This window comes from Carcharhinus amblyrhynchos, chromosome 10 (genome assembly GCF_965287045.1).
Source record: "Carcharhinus amblyrhynchos chromosome 10, sCarAmb.v2.hapA, whole genome shotgun sequence".
NCBI classification, from domain to species: domain Eukaryota; kingdom Metazoa; phylum Chordata; class Chondrichthyes; order Carcharhiniformes; family Carcharhinidae; genus Carcharhinus; species Carcharhinus amblyrhynchos.
Genome location: NC_137333.1, coordinates 46,315,843 through 46,341,816, shown reverse-complemented (window position 1 = coordinate 46,341,816; position 25,974 = coordinate 46,315,843). Strand labels below are relative to the sequence as shown.

Below are 25,974 nucleotides of genomic sequence, written 5' to 3'. Positions count from 1 at the left end.
TTAGTAAGAGTTACAGCTTCAATACTTTTCTCCCACTGTAGGAATTCCTTTTACTTGTATTTGCATCTCTCTTAATCCATTAAATCTACTTCAGATATGTTAATATGTCAATGGGAATTGAACTATAGCCAATCACAGTAACAATGCCTTGTGTCTGTCAGTGACCACTTAAGAATTTCTCAGAGATGGAAAGCAGGAACACTGCTTCAACATTTTTCTTTCCCCACCCCCACAACCCAAAGACACAGAGGACAATTTTAATGCCTCTGTTACTTCCCTGGTTAACATCAGTAAACTCCATGGGGACTGTAGATCTAACATGGAACTTTCTTGGACTACATCTGATTGTAATGATGGTTCATTTGCAATCAAAGTGAAGATTGTCTACAGTTTCTTTCCCTTGGCTAAATATAGAAAACACCAGATTTTTTTTTTTGGATTCTATTCTCCAAAGATATTGGAACTATTCTGTGTTTTAAAAGGTGACAGTTTCTGAAGATTATAGTATTTATCAAAACTTCTGGACTAAAGTTCAGCATTTTGTCAACCATATTTGAGGAAGAGTTCTGGATTTCTATGCAAGATCTACCGCCATAGATTATTTATGTATAGAGTCTATTGCATAGCAACAAACCAACTAAGAACATAAGGAATAGGAGCAGGAGTAGGCATTTCAGCCCCACAGGTCTGCTCCACTGTTCAATAAAATTACAGCTGATCTGATTGTCCTTAATTCCACCATCCAACCCAACTGATCTATGCCTGCACTTATCTTCCACACTAGCTTCCTCTCGCCCTTCTTCATCTAACTGTATCAGCACACCCTTCTGTCTCTTCTCCCTCATGCTGAACTAGCTTTTCCTCAAATGTTATTCACTTCAGCTACTCATGTGGCAGTTTGTTTCACATTCTTACCACCCCTTAGATAAACAAGTTCCTTCCGAGTCCTCTGTTGGACATATTCATGACTACCTTATGTGTATGACCTCTCGTTTTGGACTCTTTACAAGTAAAACCATTTTATCTACAACTACCCACCATACCTTTCATAATTAGAGACCTCCATCAGATCAGCATTACTCAGCTTCCCTTTCGAGGAAAAATCCGCAGCCTTTTTGCCTTCCCTAATCCTTGTGAATCTTTTTTGCACCTGTTTCAAATATTGATTTTATACGACAGCAATCAGAACTTAACACCATACGCTCAAAATGTGATCCAGGCAAGGCTTTAACCATTTTGACAGACTTGTCTGCTTTTCAGTGCTATCCTTCTGCAAATTAACCTTTTTTGAATTGATTTATTATTGTCACATGAATTGGTATACATTGTCTGTATAGTGTGCAAGAAACAATACTTTTCAAAGCATACCGTTCATAGAAAAGGAAATGAGAGAGTGCAGAATGTAGTGTTACAGTCATAGTCAGGGTGTAGAGAAAGATCAACTTAATGCGAGGTAGGTCCATTCAAAAGTCTAATGGCAGCAGGGAAGAAGCTGTTTTTGAGTTGATTGGTTCATGCTGTCTGACTTTTGTATCATTTTCCCAATGAAGAAGGTGGAAGAAGGTATGTCTGGGGTTCTCGATTACGCTGGCTGCTTTCCTAAGGCAGTGGGAAGTGTAGACAGTATCAGTGGATGGGAGGCTGGTTTGAGTGATGGACTGGGCTTTATTCACGACGCTTTGTAGTTTATTGCGGTCTTGGACAGAACAGGAGCCATACCAAACTGTGATCCAGCCAACAAAAGTGCTTTGACAATGTCTCATTCTTTTATTCCATCTAGACATTATCCTAGCAGTAATTGGCTCCTCATTATTCCTACCAAAATTAAAGTTAATTTGCCAGTTGTGCGCCCATTGTGCAAATTTATTAATGCTTTCTTGTTGCTGTCTTCTTCATAGAATCCTACAATGCAGAAGGAAGCCATTCAGCCCATCAAGTCTGCCTCGACCACAATCCCACCCAGGTCCTATCCCCATTACTCCCTGCATTTACCCTAGCTAGTTTCCCTGAGACTAAGGACAATTTAGCATGGCCAATCCACCTAGCCTGCACATCTTTGAACTGAGAGGAAACCAGAGCACCTGGACAAAACCCACACAGACGTGGGGAGAATGTACAAACTCCACACAGACAGTGACCCAAGTCGGGAATCGAACCTGAGTTCCTGGTGCTGTGAGGCAGCAGTGTTAACCACTGCGCCATTGTGCCACTCCTAAATTATTTCATTATTTCCAATATTCCCAGGGTAGTAGATTTGGACCGGCTAATGTGTTGAAGTGATGATTTCAACCTGCATTTACTTAAGTTGCAGATCCAGGATCATGCAGATATGATATGTTGCTTATGTTTTCCAGTGACATCTTTCAGCAGATGTTTGTGGAAATATGTTGACAACTTAAATGGATAAAGTTGTACCAGACTTGAATATTCTGTCCAAGTCTTAAATTTCAGCAAACAGCTTCTTTAACTTGATTGTTGTTACCAGTTGATTCTGGATAAAATCTGTTTTCAGAAATAAGTTCAACTTTGTATTCAGTAACCTGAATATAAAAACAAAGAGAGACAAACCGGTCAAAACAAAAATGTATTCTTTTAACTATTAGAGTGTTATGAACAGGATTGTTTAAACAAATTAAGACAAATAGCCCAAATTGACAAATGGGTGCTGACAGGTAATGGAGTTGATACATCTGAGGAATTAACCTCAAATGTCAAATGCCAGCTTGTATATTAACATAATTCCTTGGATTTGATGTCATTGTGTTAGTCCATGCTTGTACCCTCATTGTACTCTTCAAATTATGCTGTGTTTAAAGCACTGATGTTTGCACAGCATAACATCAACCCTTGTATTGAAGTGCTTTGTGAAAAATGAGATAAATTACGAAAACTGCTAGCAGAGACGATGGAGGAGGAGGGTGTGATTTGCATCAGACAAGTGGATAACATGGCACTTTAAGTTGAAGACTTTTCCAGAAACACACCTATTTGAAATTCTCCTAAATATCAAGGCAACTATCATATTCCCAGTTGAGTTGTGTAAATTACATATGCAGTGTGGTTACTGTTCCAAAGGAGCTAATTGCAGGCAACTATGTTGGTTGTAATTTTGTGCCATATGTTAGTCATGTTAGTCTTGTGACTCTTTTACAGTAATGTGCACACAAATGGATGTGTGCTTTATATTTAGGTAAAAATGTGATAACCCAGAGTTACAGATATATACAGAACATGTATGACATGCTGTGTTAAACATATAATTAAATGGAGCCTCAGAAGTAAAAGTGTGAAGTTAAAATGGATCTTAGAAGGGCAAATCTCAGAATCTGCACAACAAATTATCTGAATTTAGTGTATCTTATGTGGCTGTAAAATGAGCAACACACACACTTCTTCTCAAGACTTTTACACTCCTGAAATGAAATGCTTTGTTTTAGACATCTGTTCCTTAGCATTAAAGGCTTTCATAATCTGTTAACACTTTTGCTTTCCACCTACATCTCCCACATGTCTTCAAACTGGATAACCAATTCTCTATAAATGCTGAGCGGATTCCTTTCTTGAATTTCTGTTTGTACATTTCAGACATGAAATAATAATTCTCAAGTGTGGCATACTTTACAGTATCACCAACCATGCTATCAGGAGGATTGAATCAAGAAAACCAAATGACTTTCTGCTTATCAATTTTGCTAGGTCATTAATTATTTGCTTTGTCCCATTTATTGTGAATGCCTAGTGATTGAAATGCTCAGATAAAACCATTAATGTCACTTCCCTCTTTTAAAATTTGTTATGAGATTTGATTTACTGAAATGGTGAGCCCCCAAGTTCAGTGAATAAGCGGACATGTTGGTAATAATTAATTTCCCTGCCAGTTCCAAAGCACTGAGATGCTGTTCAGCCTCTGATTCACAACATTTGTACAATCGGCTTTATTATTCTATTTTGTCACTCTCAATCTCATTTTGTTACCTGCCTTCATCACGCTCTCACCCTTTTAATTGGAAATCGCTCTGCTTCACGTTCTGTCTGAGCTCTAACATTGTTAGTGCAAGATCAACTTCTTTAGATTTGGATAGTTTGTGGGCATTACTGCTTTTCAGCAGCTAACTATAGAACAATAGTATTGCGTTATGATCTGATCTGGATATTTATGACTTTCCTGTGCTCTGATTTGTACATCTTCAATTTAATTTTTGAAGGTGAACCAGGAAAATGTTTGATAAAATGCAGCCAGATATAAATCATTAAACTATTTTGTTTCACAACAAGTAAATGTACAGAGTAGCAGTTTGGTTGGGTTGGACTGGACTTGCTAAGTTCCTGAGTTCTGGCACAGTCGTGATGGGCTGAATTGCCTCCTTCTGAGCTGTAACAATTCTGTGATTCTGTAATAATGTAGTATGCGATATATGCTATATTTCTTCATGTCAGTCTGTCACTTTTCTTAATAGCTCCAAACTATCTCCACATTCTCCTTCGGCGCCCAGTATAGGTTTGTCCCTTAGCTGTTTTGTATAATACTACCTCTGAGTTGTACCTTTGTGAGGCAACTCTTGCTCATTGCCTGACACTAGAAATTTCCCAACACAGTGGCCTGGAGTTTGTGGATCGCTATGAGAATTTAACATCATTCTCCATGTAGTGCTCCTCCAACTTTTATTAGAGTGCTCTTTACTGGGGCTCTCCATGTGCAGCTGGAGTGATATCATAAGACTGCCCAAGTAGCCAACCACTCTTTAAAGCATTTTTAACAGTTGTCCAATCAGGGAACAAAAAACGGTAAATTAAAATACATTTTAAAATATGTTAACGTAAACCCAATTAAAGATTAGGATATGCACATGGAGTAATGGTAGAAGCCAAAATATTCTGAAAAACCTTTTTTGTTAGATTAATTATTTAAAAATGTAGTGTAAAAAATCAAATCATTTCAACAGCGTCCCAGAATTATAAAATTATTTTTTGGGACCAGTTCTCTTCAAATTTTATTACCCGCGTTGTTTTTAGAACCCAGTTGCACCAGATTGAACAAGGAATAATTTTTCATAGGGTTTCTAACAATGAAATGGGAGCCTCACCGCTTTCAGTGATTGCTGGTTTGTGTGGGGGAATGAGGAGATGGTAGATGGTGGAGGAGGTTGCACAGCACAGCTTCAGGGTGAGCACTGAATGACAGATATCAGCTTTAGGATTTCCACACTTATGTGCGTGATCCGATTTAGATGGATAATGATGGAGAACGCTGAGAGCTCCCTCCACCCCCTACTTTAAAAAATCTTGGTCATGGATGTGAGGTGTTGACCAATTATTGAGACAGACTGACAGTTTGCTTATCGTTTGTTTATAATATTTGAGGGGGAAAAAATCAAAGCCTATCTCATTTGTTGCCAATGCCTTCATAAAAATCAATTTGAATATATGATGCTTTTAAATGCATTCCTAAATGCAACTCACATTTTTCTCAAATCTTTTTATAGAAACATCCCAAAATGTAATCAAGATGTTAAAAAACTACAAATCAATGACATTCGTAAAAGATGTTGAGGGCAATATTTCTAAAAGATTTCCTGCACGTTTTTTCAGTGAGCGGAGTGTCATTTACTGTACTCTGTGCAATGCAAAGATTGTCAAGAGATTCACGCAAATGGGGCCGGGATGGTGAGCCTAAACCCGGCAGAGTGGTCAGCAACAGAGTGCTCAGGGGGCCATTGCGCATCCGCCTAATCTCCCAGTAAACTGGGTTTACTCCCCACCCCACAGACATGCCCCCCCCCCCACCCCAAATGAGATTGGATGCATGTTAAAGTCAAGGTTTTTTAACATATAACAGTAGCTCAGTAGACATGGAAGTCTAAAACTATTAACAGTAGATATGGAGAATAAGACTGTTGCTTCATAACATTTTGTGTCTGATTTTCAGATTCCCAAGATGAATGTTACTCAGGTATTCCATTCTGCCTATTAGAACAAAGTGAATATCTGTATGAACAAGAATTATACGGAGAGCATGAATTATATCATAAGCATTTCCCATTAAATACAGAAGACGTTGATGCAACTGAAGAAGGTACCTTTTTAAATTTTCACCGCTAGTATTATGGACAGGGAAGAGACAAGCAAGTTGTACTTATTTGCTCTCCCCAATTGTTCATTAGCAGAAGGTGTTTTGAATTTTGAATGTAGCCCAAATCCTTAGTTTGTGAGATACAATTAACTAATAATGCACAGCAAACTCAGATTATTATTAACTCAGAGATGAGTTTATTCCACATTTTTAAAAACCTAGGAGAGGAGTGTTTACAACTTACCACTCCACTAAACAGACACAATAAAGGTGGCGGGGGGTGGGGGGCAGAGAAGTGGGGATAGAAAAAAAGGCTTTTCCAACTATGGATAGGAACAGTACAAGAACCAGAGAAATGGATCTTAGTTCACATGGCTTCCAGCGCCTAAGGAGAAATTATTTCACGTAGGACTTCAAGTTCATCTGGCTCAAGATAGGAGTTATAGAGTTTGCTTTATATTTGGTGCTGATACTGCAGATGAATTAGGTACAAAGAGACCGAGTCAGCTTTGCAGGTGATGGTAGGAAGTCTTCCAGTGGAGCAGGCTTTTGTTTTACCTGATGTTCATCTTCTTGTCAGGGTTCGCCAGTTGAATATTAAACAACAGACAACATGTGAGGCATAAAGATGTAATGTTATGACCGTCCAAAAAGGCCAGAGGTTTGGGTTATGTGACATGTTGCATTAATGGTTGATTGCAGTTTTATGATTTGTTTCTGTCCTTCTGGCCAGAATTCCATTGTTCCTCCTTAGGAGCGAGACCAGGTAGTTACTAATGTCCCTTTCAGTATAATAAATTTTGATCTTTCTCTTTTGTGATAGTTCTGGTTTGGGTTGATTGCAAGGGGTCTGTACAGTGAGGTGTGAAATTCCATTGGCTGAGCGAGGAATAATTTTGTGCCAACCCTGTGGTCATGCGACTTGTAACAGCCATCTGTTTTGGTTCAGAAATTCCATTAAAAAATAGCAATCAGAAAGTTTTTGAACATAGTGTTGTATTTCTTGTTATAGGAACTCAACACATGAGAATTAGACTTTAACTGTAAACTAATTGCCATCAGGGGAGATCTGCAAGAAATATTCCTATCCGTGAGTGATTCAGAGTATGAAATCGAGTTCAAACTAAACCACTACTAATTTGCAAGGGTTGTGATTTATTTTTTACACTTGAGTTTATTTATGCAAAATAATAGAATGGGCATATTTTCATATTGAAGTATTTATTCAAGAACTCAGCAAAATTGTCTTGAGAACTTGAAATAAGTTTTCAATGCTTTATTTAGCATTACATTCCAAAGGAAACAATGCAGAACAGGTTTACATTTCCTCTAGACATCACTGGAAAGAGCTTGCATTGTTGTGGCACCTGTGCTGAACAAAGCAATTCACAGCCAATGAAGTACTATATTTTTTAAATGCAATTACATTGATAGTGAAGGGAATTATGATGGCCAAAGTATGCACAGCTAAGTTCCACAAACAGCAATGAGGTTAATGACCAGGTAGGCCACTTAAGTGATGTCAATTAAGGGAAAAACGGTAGGCAAGGCACTTCTATGTTTTGTCTTCAAACAGTGGTGTGGATAGACAGCATCTCTGACAATGTGGTGCTGAGAGAGTGAGTTACACTGAAGTATTGGCGTAAGTTTTGTGCCATAGAACCCCTACGGTACAAAAGGAAGCTATTGGCTCTTCAGATTTGCACCAGCTGTCTGAAAGAACATCTTACCCAGGCTCAACCCTGCTCCCCAACCTCCGTAACCCCACACATTTTATCATGGCTAACCAACCTACTTACACATCTTTGGACTGTGGGAGGAAACCGGAGCACCTGGAGGAAACCCATGCAAACACAGGGGGAAGTGCAAACTTCACTCAGTCACCTAAGGCTGGAATTGAACCCAAGTTCCTGGAGCTGAGAGGCAACAGTGCTAACCACTGTGTCACCATGCCACCTTTAGTAAGAGTGCTGCCATTAAACCAAAGTTGATATTTTGCAACTTTTAATGTTTTTTTTCAGAGCTACATCAGCTGCAAGTTAAATTCTACATGAAATGTTAAAAAGATCTTAATGCAGTATGCCTCTGTATTTAGCAACTAAATAATATATTTTTCCCAGGCATGTACACATCAAAGTCCATATCAATAAGTTTAGTATTTAAATAAATGCTAATAATATATGCACTTTCTAAGTTAAATAATACTTAAATCTTCACAAACTTCTTGTTTTCTAGGTGAAGAGTTACTTCTCAGCCACACTCCTCAGAACCTCATTGGGACTCCAAAATTTGAAATGAGAGGTTCAGAGGAAGTAGCAACAGGAACAGTTTTGCAGCGCTTAATCCAGGAGCATTTAAGATATGGAAACCCAAATGAGAACATGAACTTGCTGGCAATACAGCAGCAAGCCACAGGGAGCACAGGGCCAACCAACAGCACCGGGAGCACACACTCTTCCACAGAGAACCTCACGCAGGAAGATCCGCAAATGGTCCATCAGTCAGCACGCCAAGAACCTCAAGGGCAAGAGCATCAGGTGGACAACAGTGTGATGGAGAAGCAGGCACGGGTCACTCTAGCTGAGCAGAATATTGAAGAACTGCCAACCTATGAAGAAGCCAAAGCACAATCTCAGTTTTTCAGAGGGCAGCAACAAGCATCTGTTGGCCCAGGTCTCTACGTTGCAGGGGTCACTAATCAAAAAACAAGAACAGAGGGGAGACCTACGCTTAACCGAGTAAGCTCTGGGCAGGTACACAAAGATGAGGCACTAAAAGAACTTAAACAAGGTCACGTTCGTTCGCTTAGTGAGCGTCTAATGCAACTTTCTCTGGAAAGGAATGGGGTAAAGTCACATCCTCCTGCCTCAAACAACAATCTCCCTTCCCAACAAACCAACAAAGCCTTCAAGGACGGGGGACAACCATCTGCTCAGACCCCGACAAAGGGAGTTGACCCAAGAGGCCCTCCCCCAGAATACCCTTTTAAAATCAAACAAATGTTGCCAACACTTAATCAGCATCATGAATTTGGGCATTTTTACAATGAACCAAACTCTGCAAATCCTCAGGACTTGATTAAACCATATCCTGGAACTCTGGCAATTAGACAAGAAGCAACAATCCTACGATATCAGTCACCACCAGAATATGGGTCCAGCAGGTAACAAATACTTTCCTTTTGTTTAAAAAAATGCTAATTAGAAGGAATTGATAAACAATAGTAAATTAGGTATTCTACAGTGTGTATAAATTGTTGTACTCCAGAATTATTTTGTTATACTAGCATTAGGATTTTGGAAATGCATAATCATGGATGTATGAAATATTGATGCTGATTTTGCCCATCAGGAGCATGTTTCAGGGCTGTGCTCCTGATGCAATTTGTCCATTAAATTGCCAGCATGCACTTGTAGATGTTACCCTTTCACATTTGTGCTGTGTCTGCCGAAAAATATTCAAAACCATGTGCCAGATTCATTGCATTCCTAGTGGATACTGTGTTCACAAGTAGCGTGGATCAAAGATAACATTGGTGTGCCAATGCTTTGACTCTCAATCCTTTCAAGCATGGCTCCCTACTGAGGTCGCATTTGTCGAATTTACTCTTGTATAACATTAGAATGGTCGCAAAGCTGTCACTGGTGATGATAATGATATAAACAATTTGAAATGATATGTGAAGAATATCAAAGAAGAGGAATGTTTGCTTAAATGTGATTTTTTTTTCTCTCTTGCAAAAATAACAAATTTTGTATACTAGCCGAAAGGTAATCATTTGAACTAGTACTAAGATTATTAATGTCTGATTTTTTTCATTTAGTCATTTTAATCATTTAGTGCTCAGAATCACATGGCAATGAAGTAGAATGTAAATCTCTCTCGTCATTTAGAATCATGGAGATATACAGCATGGAAACAGGCCCTTCGGCCCAATTTGTCCAGGTTTCCTCTACTAATCCAGTTCCATTGCCTGCCCTTATGCCTCTAAACCTTTCCAATCCATGTACCTGTCGAAATGTGTTTAAATGTAATTGTACCCGACACTGTATGGAATTAGAATAAGAATTGACTTCTCACCTCACAAAACCCATTTTTTCACTGTGTCTTATCTACTCACATGTATACTAACCCATTCGCATTCAGTACTTTTACCAATCCTCACACCTTCACTGTTAAATCCTGCCTGGACAATATTGCTCTATCTGTTTTTATAGCAGGGAACTTCTTGGGGAATCAGTAATTTCAGATGATAGCAATTTCTGCAGTTGCAGATCCCTTTCTCAGTCTGACAGTTTTCTAATTGCTCAGTAATGGAATTATTTATTGGCTTTCTAATAGTTCAGTAAAGGAGCTATTAATCATATCTGCCTCATCGCTAGCTTAGTTGAGTCAAGTTAATTCTGTGCCCACAAATAGCCTGCTTGCATCTACATCGTTTCTGATGCTCAGCATAATTTAACCACAACATAACTGTGGCCAGAGTCCTGGAATGCCCATTTCTGCAGTGGCATCACCACAATAGACATGTCTGCTCAAATAATAATGTTTGGAGATTAGAGAACAAAAGTCAATCCAAAAGAAGTATATAACTTTATAAATCAAGTCACTGCAGTGAATTCTGTGAAAAGACTCACATTAAAAGCAACACAGGATGTGTGCCCATTTATAAAGGTGGATCTAAGATCTGGAGTATTTTTATTTATTACTGAGATATCAGAGAACATGAGCTCACAATGTTTGAAAAACAAATCTCTAATTTAGGCACTAAATTTGTTATTTTTGGAATATTGTGTGGCTGTGTCTGGAAAGACAATAGCCAGCTGATTGGAACACCTTCTGATGCTGGGATTGATGTGTTACAACTTTTGTTTAAAAAAATGTACTGGCATATGGCCATGATTTTCTGGTCTGGACATTCTAAACACTGTCCTGAAGAAATGGAAAATGTTCTGTTCTCCAGACGTCATTCCTCAGCATGATATGTACAAACACTCAGAGTTTCACTAGGTCTGTGGCAAAATCCTTTCCATGTTCCTGCTAGCTCACCCCCCTCAACAGGAAAAGAAAAATTCTTGCCCTGAATTAAATGGCATTTTACTGTTTAAAACAGTGTCTCATAAGGTGAACATTTGAATTGTAAGTAACCATATTATCAGTGGAAAGGAAGAGAGACGTACACTGAATAGGTTAGGAGGTTGGTGAAGTTGAGGTAAGGAGAAATAGAGAGAAATTAAGCTTTAAATTAAACAATTTTTAGCTTTGAGAAGCAACTTGTGAAACTACTTGGAAAAACAAGAAACACAAGGAACCTATGAGTAGTATTATGACCTGGTGAGAACGGGTGAAATGGCTCCCCTCTATTCAGCCTCTTCAGTCACCACAAAAAGGTTTAAGTTTCTTTTTCACGAGGATTCACCTTTTCCAAATCTAAATATATTTAACTATTCATGTTTTGAGTGATAAAGAGCCAATCAAACAAGGTTTTCTTGAGTTAAAGAAAGAGCAAATTTATTAAGCATTAAACCCAAGGAAGAAGAATAATAGACAATGTCAAGCATTTGGCCTCTTGCAGTCATTCAGGCACATGCACAAACACACACGAGAGAAGGAGGTGAGATTTCACTGAAAAATGTTAAATGAATATATGGTTAAAGTGTCCTTGAGACGTAGATTTTTAAATGTTGCAGCCGACTTGGGTTAGCTGATTTTGTGGATACGATCACATGTAGAAGGTATTGTAATTATTATGAGATTTCAGGTTGGTGGTCAACCTCTAGTAACGTTGGCTTCTGAACCAGCAAATAACTTGCTCTAAAAAGGAGAGGGAGAGAGAGCTTTAGCCTGACTCTTCTGCTGAGGTTTTTCTTACAATCTCTGCAGTGGATACAGCTTGGCCTTTTATATTTGATCCATTGGGTATTTCCAGGGAGTTTTGAGGGAGTCTGTCTGTGGCAGCCATTGTTTCAATATCCATCACTTTGCATTTTAATATCTATTCCTTAGACAGTGACACCTTCAGGGGAATGTGAAGAGAGGGACATACTCTAGTATTCAGAGAGTTCCTCTCTTCACATTCCTCTGAGGGTGTCTAGTTACTTTCTCACCTTCACCTTGTAGATGACTTTGTATTTTTAAGTAGCTTGTTCTGTCTCATCTCAGACTACAAAATTTCCAGTCAGTAATAGTTACAAAGTCACGTTTCCACGTTGTGACAGCGGGTATTTATGTTTACAGATGTTGCATTCTCTTCTTTGAATAGTGTTGAGATAGAAACGGTAATATGACGCAAACCAGCAAAAAGTAAATTCAGAACAAATTCCAAAGGAACTTCATGGAAATGATGATAAATGTGTGGAACAATTTGCCAGCAGAGATATTAGTGGTGTTTAACATGTGCTTATGTGCTCAGTTCAAAGTTCTAAATTGTAGGGCTGCCCTGGTCTTTTCTCAAGTTGACTTTTCCTGTGTCTTAAGTGTACTAAAGCAGTATTTACAACACCAGGGGATTGCAAGAACTAAATTGTCAACACCTGCACTGAGTTCTTTAAAAATTCATTTATGGGGTGTGGACATCGCTGGCTAGGCCAAGATTTATTGTCCATCCCCGGTAGCCATTGAGTTCTTGAATCGCTGCAGTCTGTGAGGTGTAGGATACACTCAAAGTGCTGTTAGGGAGGGAGTTCCAGAATTTTCCAGCAGTCTCAACAATAATGAAGGAACGGTTATATATTCCTTAGTCACGATGGTGAGTGACTTAGAGGGGAACCTCTAAGTGGTGATTTTCCCAGGTATCTGCTGCTCTTGTCCTTCTAGGTGATAATGGTCATGGGTTTGGAAGGCACTGCCAAAACACTTTGCCTAATCTTTCCAGTGATCAGTATAATAGCTGTAAAATAGGTTTTGTGTGGTCCAGTAATTGAGCCCACCTTCTCAGGTAATCTGTAAAAAGAAATGAAAAGTTCAGAATACTCCAAGTTTTTCATATATTTTTTGATATGCTAGCACCTGTTGAGGTGATGGCAAGCTAGCAGAGTGGAGTTTGTGCCATGATCTGTCCTGAGAAATTACAATTCTGTGCAAAAATAAAAGCAAAGTACTGCGGATGCTGGAATCTGAAGCAAAAACAGAAAATGCTGGAAAATCTCAGCAAGTCTGACATCTATGGAGCGAGAATAGAGTTAATGTTTTGAGTCAGGATGACTCTGTCAGAGCTGAAGACAAGGAAAATAGGGCAAGGTTTATACTGTGAGGATGAGGGGTGAGTTGGTGGGGGGGGACTATAATGATAGAAATGGCATAGATGAAAGGACAAAGGGAAAGACAAAGGCTGGGGTTGGGGGGGTGGGAGGGCGGGTGAAGGGGGGGGAGAGGGTTGGGGGAAGAAGGGTGAAACAAGATGAAAAGCAAAATCTTTAATTGATCAATTAATGTGAAATAGCACTCCAGGGCCAACCGCTGCCTGGAGAGTGTTTTGTGCCATCTTCCAGGCTTGCTACGTGAGTGTGCCCAATGGGAGGAAAATTCAGGCCTTAAACCCAAGGAAGGAGCAGTTATAATGCTGCCACAAAACCTAAACAAAGATTTTGTCAAGCAACAAGGCTGGTTGTTAAGAAGCTGATCACTTTGGCAATGTATACTGAAATTATAACGGCAGATTTCAATAAAATTGTTTAGTTCTTGAATAATATTGAGTCCCTCCGATGTAAACCTGCATTTTCAATTTGGGAGGAAACAGTTCTCAATTAGACTATCATGTTCCATAACCATAAACAAGTCATTAGGCCAGACTTCTTGACAAAATTTGTATTTATTTTCCCAGGCCTGTTTTTACAGATGGACAGCATAATGTAGCCTTTTCCAGATTGTGACGTTTTAAATCTGGTCAAGTCTTTGGAGAAAGAATGTCTAGAAATCCTGTATGTAAAGAACTGCTGTTGAAATAAAAGACGGGAATTTCCAGCCCCAACATCAGTGAGCGTTATCATGAATAAGATAGAAACAGTTGGAGAGCCGTTAACTTTTAATGGTTGTCCAGATTTTCACATCTGCCCGTAACAATGCCCGCCAGTGTCAGAGCTGGAAAATCCTGCCCAAAGATACTAATTTGACTGCAAATGTTTTGCAGGCCTCTGTTAGTTTTAAAAACAGTCAAACTCAGAATAAATGGCCTCAACAGTTGAATTATAACTGCAACTTATTATTGAATCATCAAATCCTTACAGTTCAGAACGAGACCATTCAGCCCATTGTGACTGCATCGACTCTCCAAAAGAACATCTTACACAGAACCACCCAGCCCCCCACCCCTGTAAACCTGCACATTTAGAAATCTCACAACAGAAGGTTAAAGTCCAACAGGTTTATTTGGTAGCAAAAGCCACTAGCTTTCAAAGCGCTGCTCCTTTATTAGGTGATGACAGGGCAGCGCTTTGAAAGCTAGTGGCTATTGCTACCAAATAAATGCTACCAAAATAAAGTCCCACACCTGGTCGGACTTTAACCGGGTGTTATGAGACTTCTTACTTTGTTTACTCCAGTCCAACGCCAGCATCTCTACATCATGACCTGCACATTACCATGGCTTGTTTACCATGTTATTATAACCTACACATTCCATTACCATGTTATATAACCTACACATCTTTGGACTGTAGGAGGAAGCTAGAGCACCCAGAGGAAACACACAGGCATGGGGACAACATGCAACCGCCACACAGATAGTGAGCCAAGGCTGGAATCGAAAATGGGTCATTGGTGCAGTGAGGCAGCATTGCTAACCAGTGCACCACCATGCCACCCCCACAGAGGATTGAGGAAGTGCTATTTATATTTAATAATTTAATAAATGCCAAATGACTGATATATACTGAAATTAAAGAAGGGAGTTACAACATGTTCAGGTAAAGATCAGCCAGTCAGTTTAACTTCAGCAGTTGGAAAAATAATGGAATCTCCACTAAAGGAGAGAATGGAAAAATAATCTAGAAATATAAGGAATAATTAGCATCAATTTCTAAAAGTGTTGCATGACCAGGTAGGGATCCTCAGGATCGTGCTGGGACCACCATTCACAATTTATATTAACAATTTAAATCGGGTGCCAGGGATTGTCAATACTCAGCTCTGGAACAAGTTACAAGGAGATATTCATAAATTTGCAGAATGAGCAAATGAATTTCAGCAGAAATCAGAAGTATTACAGTTTGGCAATAAAAATAATAAGGCCCCATATTGATTGGAAAATGGAAATGTAAACAGGGTAAAAGTGTAAAGAAATTTTGAGTACAGATACAGAAATGACAAAAAGTAGTGATGCAGGTTGATAAAGCCATAAAAACAATTCGAGCAGTAGGATTTATTTCCAGAGAGATGGAACTAAAGAGTAGAAATGATAAACTAAAACTGTGTTGAACATTGGTTTGATAATGCAGTCTTGTTCAACATGTGGATCTATCATAGAATTGATTATGGATGAAGTCATGATTAGTCTGTGGACTTTGAACATTGTGGTCCTGAGGGGCTTCACAAAAACTATATCAGGTAAAATCTCGACACCAAACCACATAAGGGGATAATGGAGCAGGTGACTAAAAGTTTGATCAAACTGATAAGTTTTACACAGGAGAGAAAGGTGAAGGTGTTTACAGAGGGATTTCTAGAGCTTAGGGCCTGGCCTTGTCGTCTTGTTATATAGTAGTGTTGCATGGTGGCACAGTGGTTAGCACTGTTGCCTCACGGCACCAGGGACCCAAGTTCAATTCCTGACTTGGATCACTGTCTGTGCGGAGTCTGCACGTTCTCCCTGTGTTTGCGTGTATTTCCTCCCACGATTTGAAAGGTGTGCTGGTTAGATGCATTGGCCATGTTAAATTCTCCTTCATTGTACCTGAACAGGTGCTAGAGTGTGGTGATTAGGGGATTTTCACAGTAGCTTAATTGCAGTGTTAATGTAAGCCTACTTGTGACACTAATAAATAAACTATTGAACTTTAGTACAATTGTCCATAAGCCCTGTGACTTTAACTTTTTTGGTTATAGCTAAAATTCTGAAGTATTCACCATGTAGGTTGCTAAGTACTAGTCCATTGATTTTCCATTTTTCTTTGTGTTTTTTTTTCCAGACAATGCCAGGCATTTTTCCAAACATTGCCATCACAGCACCACAGCCCTATGTCTTCCCAGAGCTCCTTGGAAAAGAATCAGTTGCAACTTGCACTGTTGCAGCCTGTTCCTGCCCAGCCTCAGCCACCTCCGGTATCAAATCAGCAGCTTTCAGTTGATGCAGTTGCAATTGTGACACGAGCTCAGCAGATGGTGGAGATATTATCAGAAGAAAACCGTTGCCTTCGCCAGGAGCTGGAAGGCTTCTATGAAAAAACTGCAAAACTACAAAAGGTATAGTGGTTCTTTATTTCAAATTGAATTCAAGCCAAGTTCCAAAGGATCCAAAGATAGTTCATTGTTGAAGTGTTTGTAGCAGTTGTTGGCCATATGGCTGTTTATACTGTTTTATATAACCAGCAGATTTTTAAACTATATTAATAGCATTGCTGCCATTGTTTGTTTTTCAAGCTGAAGCAATAGTAAATAATATAAAATACGAACTAAGTTGCATTGTGAGAAAAGTAAATGCATTACATCAAAAGAAATCTAAACATTTGTGTGTTATTTTTCCAGCAAATGATTTTCATTTATATTATATTTTTGTTACACACATTGTGAACAGTGCCAACCTGTGCGCTTGAAGTCCTGATGTGTAATCATGTTGGGCAAGGCTCAAATGAAAATAGGATGAAAAGGCAACTTGCCTGGTTTGCAGCATTCCCAATGTTTCAGCTGCGACACCTGATGAAAATATCCTATTATCTAATCTAACTCGCCTTCAAGCTGCTATCCAATTGAGAGGGGGGAATGATCGTGCTCCTTGGTGTACGTGTGGTTCCTTATCTCCTCCTGGATCGCAAGGTTTTCTTCCCTGCACCATGTCTGCGATTGCTGTCTCTGGATTATTTGCATGGACAGTTGGGTGAAATGGTATTGAGCTTTCTGAGAAGGAACTTCTTCAACAGCACCTACTTTTGCTGGTGGGTACTCTCATTGCATTGTTAAGCTGAGCATCTCTGTTGTGTCAATTAACAGGGAATTGAACCTGGGTCCCTGGCACTGTGAGGCAGTAGTGCTAACCACTATGCAAACCAACAGTTCTACTTAGGGTTTCAGTTACTATCTGGAGGCACCACATACTAATGGCAATTCTGTGAAGTGGTTAAAATCTAATGTATGGATAGGGCTACTTAATCCTTCACATTTAATGTCACACCTCTCAAATGATTCCAGAAGCTATCATTCTTTTGTAGACATACGTTGGTTAACACCTGAGGCTCTGCTGATGAGGTGGTTTTAAATTCCTTCCATCCAATTGCTTCACTATCTTTTACTGTTGCCTGAGCTAGTTCCTCAACGCTAAAACTGTGTACTTCACCTGGTACTCCCAGATTGAAATCTGAAACGAAACCCAGTCTAAATGTATCAATGCAGATGCTTGGGAAGGCACAGTGGCCTCAGTGCCAGAGAGCTGGGTTCGATTCATAGCTTAGGTCACTGTCTGTGTGGAATTTGCACATTCTCACTGTGTCTGAGTATGTTTCCTCCGGGTGCTCAGGTTTCCTCACAATCCAAGGATGTGCAGGTTAGGTTGATTGGCCATGCTAAATTGTCCCTTAGTGTCAGGGGAACTAGCTAGCATGTGGTTATGGGAAGAGACCTGGATCGATTGTGGTTGGTGCAGACTCGATGGGCCAAATGGCCTCCTGCACTGTAGGATTCTATGATTCTTATAGTAGTTGGAATAAATACTGTTGTGTATTGAGAGGTGGGGCTAACATTCCCCAAGATCAAAAAATTTGGCTGCTCAAGGACACCAAGAGAAGCACAAAAAGGAACAAGAACTACAATATCAATAACACATTTCAGTGTGACTTCCCAATATATATTGTGTTACATTGTGGTGTATGTTAACTTTGTGCTGGAAGAGTCATTGGAGGAAGAAGCAGCAGCAAGATGGGTATTAGCCTGGAGATGTGTGATGTTCTCCTGTACAATCATAGAATGCCTACAGTGCAGAAGGACACCATTTGGCCCATCAAGTCAGCACCGACCACAATCTCACTACAGTCCTATCTCTGTAACCCCATTTATAAGAACATAAGAACATAAGAAATAGGAGCAGGAGTAGGCCATCCAGCCCTTCGAGCCTGCCCCGCCATTCAATAAGATCATGGCTGATCTGTCGCTGCTCAGTTCCACTTTCCCGCCCTCTCCCCATAACCCCTAATCCTCTCTCCTATCAAAAACCCATCAACCCGCGTCTTAAAAATATTTAGCGAGGCAGCCTCCACCACTTCAACGGGCAGAGAATTCCAGAGATTCACCACCCTTTGAGTGAAGAAGTTCCTCCTCAACTCCGTTCTAAACCGCCCCCCTTTTATCTTGAGGCTGTGCCCCCTAGTCCTACTGTCTTTTTTGAGCGGGAAGAGTCTTTCCACCTCTATCCTATCCATCCCATTCATCATCTTATACGTCTCAATGAGATCTCCCCTCATTCTTCTAAACTCTAACGAGTACAAGCCCAGTTTATTCAGCCTCTCCTCCATAGCTCAACCCCCTCAACTCTGGTATCAGCCTAGTAAACCTCCTCTGCACTCCCTCCAAGGCCAAAATATCTTTGCGCAGGTGCGGCGCCCAAAACTGCACACAGTACTCCAGCTGCGGCCTCACCAATGCCCTATATAGCCGCAGCAAGACCTCCCTACTTTTATATTCAATCCCCCTCGCTATGAAGGCCAGCATCCCATTCGCCTTCCTGACCACCTGCTGCACCTGCAAGCTGGGTTTTTGCGACTCATGCACAAGGACCCCGAGGTCCCTCTGCACCGTCGCCTGCTGCAGTTTTTTGCCCCGTAAGTAATAGTCCTTCCTACCATTCTTCCTACCAAAGTGGACCACCTCACACTTGTCAACATTAAATTCTATTTGCCATTTCCTGGCCCATTTGCCCAGCCTATCTAGATCCTTCTGCAGACTCTCCACACCCTCCGCACAATTTGCCGTTTCCCCCAATCTTGGTGTCATCAGCAAATTTCGACACTCTACACTCGGTTCCCTCCTCCAGATCATCTATATAAATAGTAAAAAGCTGAGGCCCCAGCACCGACCCCTGGGGCACTCCACTAGCCACCATCCGCCAATCCGAATAGCACCCGTTGACCCCCACTCTCTGCCTCCTATTTGACAACCAATCCTCTATCCACGCTAATACCCTACCCCCAACTCCATGACACTCGACCTTCTGCAATAACCTCTTGTGAGGCACTTTGTCAAACGCCTTCTGAAAATCTAGAAAGACCACATCCACCGGCTCTCCTCTATCGACTGCCCTAGACACATCCTCATAGAACTCCAGTAAATTTGTCAGACACGACTTCCCTTTAATGAAACCGTGCTGCGTCTGCTCTATCAAGCAATTCCCTTCAAGATGACTCGCAATTTCCTCCTTAATGACAGATTCTAACATTTTACCTACCACAGACGTTAAACCAACCGGCCTATAATTCCCCGCCTTTTGCCTGGCACCCTTCTTAAACAACGGTGTAACATTAGCCGTTTTCCAATCATCCGGCACTTCCCCGGAATCCAGCAACGTCTGGAAAATAACCACCAAGGCATCCACTATCACCTCTGCCATTTCTTTCAGAACCCTCGGATGCATTCCATCCGGTCCTGGGGACTTGTCCACAATCAGCCCCTCCAGCCTGTCGAGCACCGCCTCTCTAGTAACAGTAATGTCATTAAGACCCTCCAGTCCTACCACCTTTCCATCGCTAACACCCGGCAAATTATTCACGTCCTCCTCCGTGAAGACAGAAACAAAAAAGTTATTCAATACCTTAGCCATATCCCCATCCCCTACCACTATGTCCCCTTTCTTATCCTCTAAAGGACCAACATTCACCCTAGCCAGCCTTTCTTTTTATATATTTATAAAAACTCTTGCTATCCTTTTTTATATTAAGTGCTAGCCCAGCTTCATAGTTTCTCCTACCCTTCTTTATCAACTTCTTTGTCAATCTTTGTTGACATTTAAACCTCTCCCAATCCTCTTCTCGCCCACTACTGTTAGCTACTCTAAACGCCTCCGCTTTTAATTTAATACTTTCCTTCACCTCCTTCGTTATCCACGGCTTATTACCTCTCCTCCTACAGTCCTTTTTGACCATCAGAATAAATTTCCGCTGAGCACCAAGAAAGATCTCCTTAAAGATCCTCCACTGCTCCTCAACAGACCCTCCCTCCAACGCGCTCCCCCAGTCCACATTCGCTAATTCTTCTCTCATCCTACCGTACTCCCCTCTATTCAAACAAAGGACGCGTGTCCGGGAACCCACTTTCTCCTCCTCCAACTGCACCAGAAACTCCACCATACAATGATCACTCTCCCTAAGAGGATCCTTCACCACAAGGTCCCTAATTCTACCCGCTTCATTACATAGCACCAGATCCAAGATAGCTCGCTCCCTCGTCGGCTCCAACACACACTGTTCGAGGAAACTATCCCGGCAGCATTCCAAGAACTCTTCCTCGAGCCCCCCACGTCCAACATGGGTCGACCAATCAATATGCAGATTGAAATCCCCCATAACTACGGCCGTCCCATTCCTACACACCGCACTTATTTGCGCGTTAACAGCCCGCCCCACCTCCAGATCATTATTCGGAGGCCTATAGACGACACCCACCAGCGTCTTCCTCCCTTTGCTGTTCCTAATCTCCACCCACAATGATTCCACCCTCTGCTCCTTGGCTCCAATATCATCCCTTGCTAACTAGTTTATCCTAACTAGTTCCCCTGACAATGAGGGGCAATTTAGCATGGCCAATCAACCTAACCCACACATCTTTGGATTGTGGGAGGAAATCAGAGCACCCAGAGGAAACCCATGCAGACACAGGGAGAACGCACAAACTCTTCACTGTGATCTGAGCTGAGAATTGAACCTGAGTCCCTGGATCTGTGAGGCAGCAGTGCTAACTATTGTGCCATCATGCCAAAAATGATTATATTTTCCAGCATGTACAGTGTTTGACAATAGCCACATCAGTGTGAGTTGCTAGGAGTAGGCAAAGGGGGATTTAAAATTAATTAGGTTAACTTATCTTTGCAAATTAGGGCCCCACAATTATCATCTGCAACTCTGATTGGAATCAATTAATAATCTCTACAGTGCAGAAGGAGGCTATTCGATGCATTGAGCCTACACTGACAACAATCTTCCAAAGCCTATCCTCATAATCCCACATACTTACCCTGCTAATCCCCCTGACGCTAAGGGTCAATTTGGCCAATCAGCCTAACTGGCACACCTTTAGAGTGTGGAAGGAAATGAAGCACCTGGAAGAAACCCACTAGACATGGGGAGAACATGCATACTTTACACACAGTGACCCAAGACCAGAATTGAACCCAGGCCCCTGGCTCTGTGAGGCAGCAGTGCTAACCACTGTGCCACCATACCATACTAGCAAAATACAAAAAATATCCACCATTGTTCATGCTCCAGACTGCAAGCATGCTACTTGAGTTAGGAAAAGAGGGGGAAAGATAACCAACAATAAATATTTCTGGTATCATACTGTCGTTTTTCTTCAAAAGAGGAGGAGTGAAACTGGGAGGAATTAGACTCTTAGAGTGATCTGAAAGTTGCATAAACAACTGATTAATCTCTATTTCAATTCTGTGTGAATGTTTTAATATGATGTGTGTCACTTTAGAAGAATAAACAATTATTCTTGCATGCTTTGAATTCTCAGTTCTGTATCTGTTTATTGTAGTCCAAATAAATAGATGGCCAAGATGGAAGAAACTTTAAACTCATTAAGCAGGATAATTTATAAGTGTCAGAGTTTTGGATATGTGCCAACCATCTTGCCAAAAATGTGATGCTGGTCATTTTAAATGCAATCTCGTACTTTCTAATGTTGGAATTTGCCAACTTGTGCATTATATTTCCACTACATCTATTGCACTATCAATGATCTAGCCTTCAACATTAAGATTCTCTGAAACTTTTCAAAACCAGCTCCAAACTTTGCATCTTGAACCTCTGTTTTGGTAACCTACTCCAATTCCTCTTCTTAGTTCCTGGCCAGTATCCAATTTGTCCCCTCGCTCCTCTTCCCCCACTTATGCTGTGAAAAGCCTCAGATCCAAGAATGTTAAGTACAGGGTTGTTAATGTTATATTTAATGTAAGATATTGAAATTGCACTGCAATTTTGATGTTAATCTAGTAAAGCGTTTATGTACCAAAAATAGAATTTTTCCTCAGATGTTTGTGTACTTGGGCCACGTGGCTTAACTGGAATTAACACAGAGAAGACTTCCATGCCTGTGCCAGTCCAGCTTTGTACAGACCATACTGTTACTGAATGGGGATCAACACTATATATTGGGCTTTTACAATGAGTTTTGTGAAAAAAATCATAAAATGATTTTGTGCATGCTCCCATCTCTGGGGAATTTTATGACTCTCTGCTGACATATTTGCAGGCAGGGCTGGATACATAAAATAGAATGGGCAGCTAGCCCATTGCCACCATGTCCACCCCTGGGTTGTCCTCGTGATGGATAGGTCAGCCCACTTTAGGCCTATTAAGGCCCTTACTTGATCAATTAATGGCTCGTTAAGAGCCCGTTTCCACCTCCACATTAATACATTTGGCTAGGGAAAGCAGAATGAAGGCCAGCCCATTTTCTAACAACTTCAGATTAAAACAGATTGGCACTCCACCCAGAAGATGGTACTCCCCTACCCCAAATCATGTAACCATGTGCATTTACCATAATTACTCTATCTATCCTACACATTTTGGGACACTATAGGGCAATTTGACATTGTCAATTCACCTAACCTTCACGTCTTTGGACTGTGTGAGGAAACCGGAGCTCCAGGAAGAAACATAGGGAGAATGAGCAAACTCTGTACAATACCACCCTGGGCTGGAATCAATCCTGAGTCCTTGGTGCTATGGGGCAACAGTGCTGATCACTGTGCTGCCCATTCTAGGCTTGTCAAGACTGCCTCCAGCATATTGTCACTGCAGGACAGTATTTTAAAATATTGGTCATCTCAAAACTGCCTTTTCTACTGGGGATGGGGTGAGGGGAGCAATACATTCCACTCCACCCAATAAAATTCACTCTATGGACAATGGTTTGTGCTTTCATACTAGTTTCCCATTATAAATCTGTAATTTTGCAGCCTTGACATTTGTAGCTTATTAAAAACACGTACATGACATTTGTAGCTTGTTAAAAACACATGCATAGTGTGGTATGTTGTATTTAAAGTAAGAATCAGTCCACTTTTTATTGTTGCTTAGTGGTAGAGACCTTCAGTGTTGCTGAAAAAAGCCACATGTTGTTGAAGCTTTTTGTTTGCACTCATCAGGACAATTTTCAAGAATGTAAAGGGAACAGCAATTTATACTGCATGAGATGAGAGTGCTGATTGGTTGGCAAATGGATTCTGATAAAGGTATGGTTAGCAAATTTGGCTATAATAATGTCGGGTCCCTTCTCCCAAGTCATTAATATAGATTATAAATAGTTGAGGCCTCACACTAATCCCTGTGGCACTCCACTAGTTTAAGTTTTGCCAACCTGAAAATGATCAATTTCCTGTTAGCCAATCCTCTATCCATGCTAATATATTACTCCACCACCATCTTGTGTAGTAACCTTTTATGTGGCAACTTATCAAAGGGCCTTTGGAAATCCAGATACACTATATCTATTGGATCCACTTATCCACACTGCTTGTTGCACTCTGTTGAATGGTATGAAGCACAATAAATGCCAGAGCATTTGTTAAGATAGTGTAAGTAATAGGTTTGAAATCTGACATAAACCCCTGATATAAAAATAATTGTTATAATCTGCTGCAGGATTTGATATACAAGACATGTATTTGTCTATTTAATCTGGGTTACATTACTAAAGTTGAGCACGAAAAAGTATTCAAAGAAATTGAAAGTTTTAACTTCTTTGGCATCACTGTCGTGAATTGTTGACTTGGCCTCTGCTATTCCAGTAAGTCTGTTTTATTTATTTTTCCATCTTTCCTTCTACAATGTAATGTATTCTGGTTGGTGAAGCAAGAGAACTCTGTTGCTATTAGCCTTTCATACTGTTATTGTTATGGGAGATGGCCCTCTAAATTAAATGGTGAGCATGTTCTAAAAGTAAAAGCAATATACTGGAAATTGAAGTGAAAGCAGAAAATGTTGGAAACACTCAGCACATCTGGCAGAGTCTGTGGAGAGAGAAATAAGAGTTAATGCTTTGTGTCTGTGTGACTCTTCAGAGCTGATAAGAGGTAGAAATCTAATGGGTTTTATATTGTTGAAGAGCATGGGGTGTATGGAACTAAATAAAAGAACAAGCGGGAGCTCAGGAGGAATTTAACAAAGATGTCTTGGACACAAGACAATGAGTGCAGTAATGACAGTGTTAAAGACTGAGGCATGTGCTAATAGTGGCATAAAGATCGGATAGGAATTCTCCCATCCTGCCTGCCATGGGAATCGTAGCAGGTGGGGGGAGGACCGTTGACCTTGGGCAGGATTCCTTGGTTTTGGGACAAGTGGGCTGGAGGATCTCACCACAGATAACAGAATAAGGGTCAGCACTCTGAAAGCAAAGCATAAAAAGTTAAGAATTTGGGAGAAATGAATATCAGAATTGAGGACAAAGTTCATGGTCTGAAATTGTTGAGCTCAATGTTAAGTCCAGAAGGCTGTAAAGTGCCGCTTTGCATTGGTTTTCACTGGAACACTGTCACAGGCGGAGGACAGAACTGTGGACATGGGGGGTGATGGTGAATTGAAATGGCAAATGACAAAAAAGTTATGACTACGCTTGTGGGCTGAGCATAACTCAGTTTCTGTTTCCAGATGTTTCCAAACCTGCTGAGTTTTTCCAGTTTTAATGTTCTAAAAGTGTCCACTTTAGAAACTGAGGGTGAAAACCCATCTCTTGAGAGAAGTTTGTTATACGAATACATCTCCATTTTGAGGATTGTATTTTAGGGCAGCATCTGTTTAAACGTGGTTATGGCTGCCCCGTTCCACCAAAATTACCTGTCTGGATGAAATTGGAACACTTGTATATTTTTCCCATCATGGCTGTGTAAGAGGTCCAAATTTGCTTTGATTTCAGTCCCATTAGACATGATTTCCATTGTTGTACCTTACACACGTATAACTTGAGGTGTACTTGAGTCATATGCCAACTCAGCCAAGTTGTCAATTCAAAGATTCTCACTGCCTGGATAATGTTTGCCTGTATCTCAGCTTTGTCTACATATTTCAGTGTTTTTATTGTTTTTGTGAGCTACAGAACTGTACTTCAAATAGCCAGAGGGAAGGACATTCTCATCACAGTATAGTTTCAGCAACACATATTTACTTATGTGATTCCCTAGTTTTCATTTAAGGATAACAGAAGAGTGCTACGTAATTGAATGAGGCCATCCCAACACTGCCTTCCTCCACAATTTGTATATGGACCCAGGGTTGAGTGAAGAAAAGTGTGTCTTTATCACCTGCTACTCTTTTATTTTAAAAGCCCGTGTGCAATGACCTGCAACCCAGATCGACTTTCCAAATGCCACTGCCAATGACTATCGAAGTCAGTGAAGCTGTTAACTTCTAACATTTGGTTCTGTCCAAGTTGGAACTGGGGATTTAAGCAGTTGAACTGGTAGCTGTGGTAACACTTTGACATCTGAATCAGAAGTCCAGCTGTATGAATTTGACACTAAATGCAAGACTAACACAACATTA

General features: G+C 40.6%; 1 protein-coding gene across 8 annotated transcripts in view; it reads left to right on the top strand.

Moving 5' to 3' along the window:
• Positions 1-25,974, top strand: part of amotl1 (angiomotin like 1) — a 127,718-nt gene that overhangs the window by 45,680 nt on the left and 56,064 nt on the right. For 7 of the 8 annotated variants that reach the window (XM_080196984.1, XM_080196983.1, XM_080196978.1 and 4 more), the window contains 3 exons: positions 5,927-6,073; positions 8,306-9,233; positions 16,195-16,468. In XM_080196984.1, the coding sequence (XP_080053110.1) occupies positions 5,927-6,073; positions 8,306-9,233; positions 16,195-16,468 (1,349 nt within the window). Of the gene's footprint in view, positions 1-5,080; positions 5,165-5,926; positions 6,074-8,305; positions 9,234-16,194; positions 16,469-25,974 lie in introns of those variants that run through there. The other variant, XM_080196985.1, reaches the window with a different exon arrangement.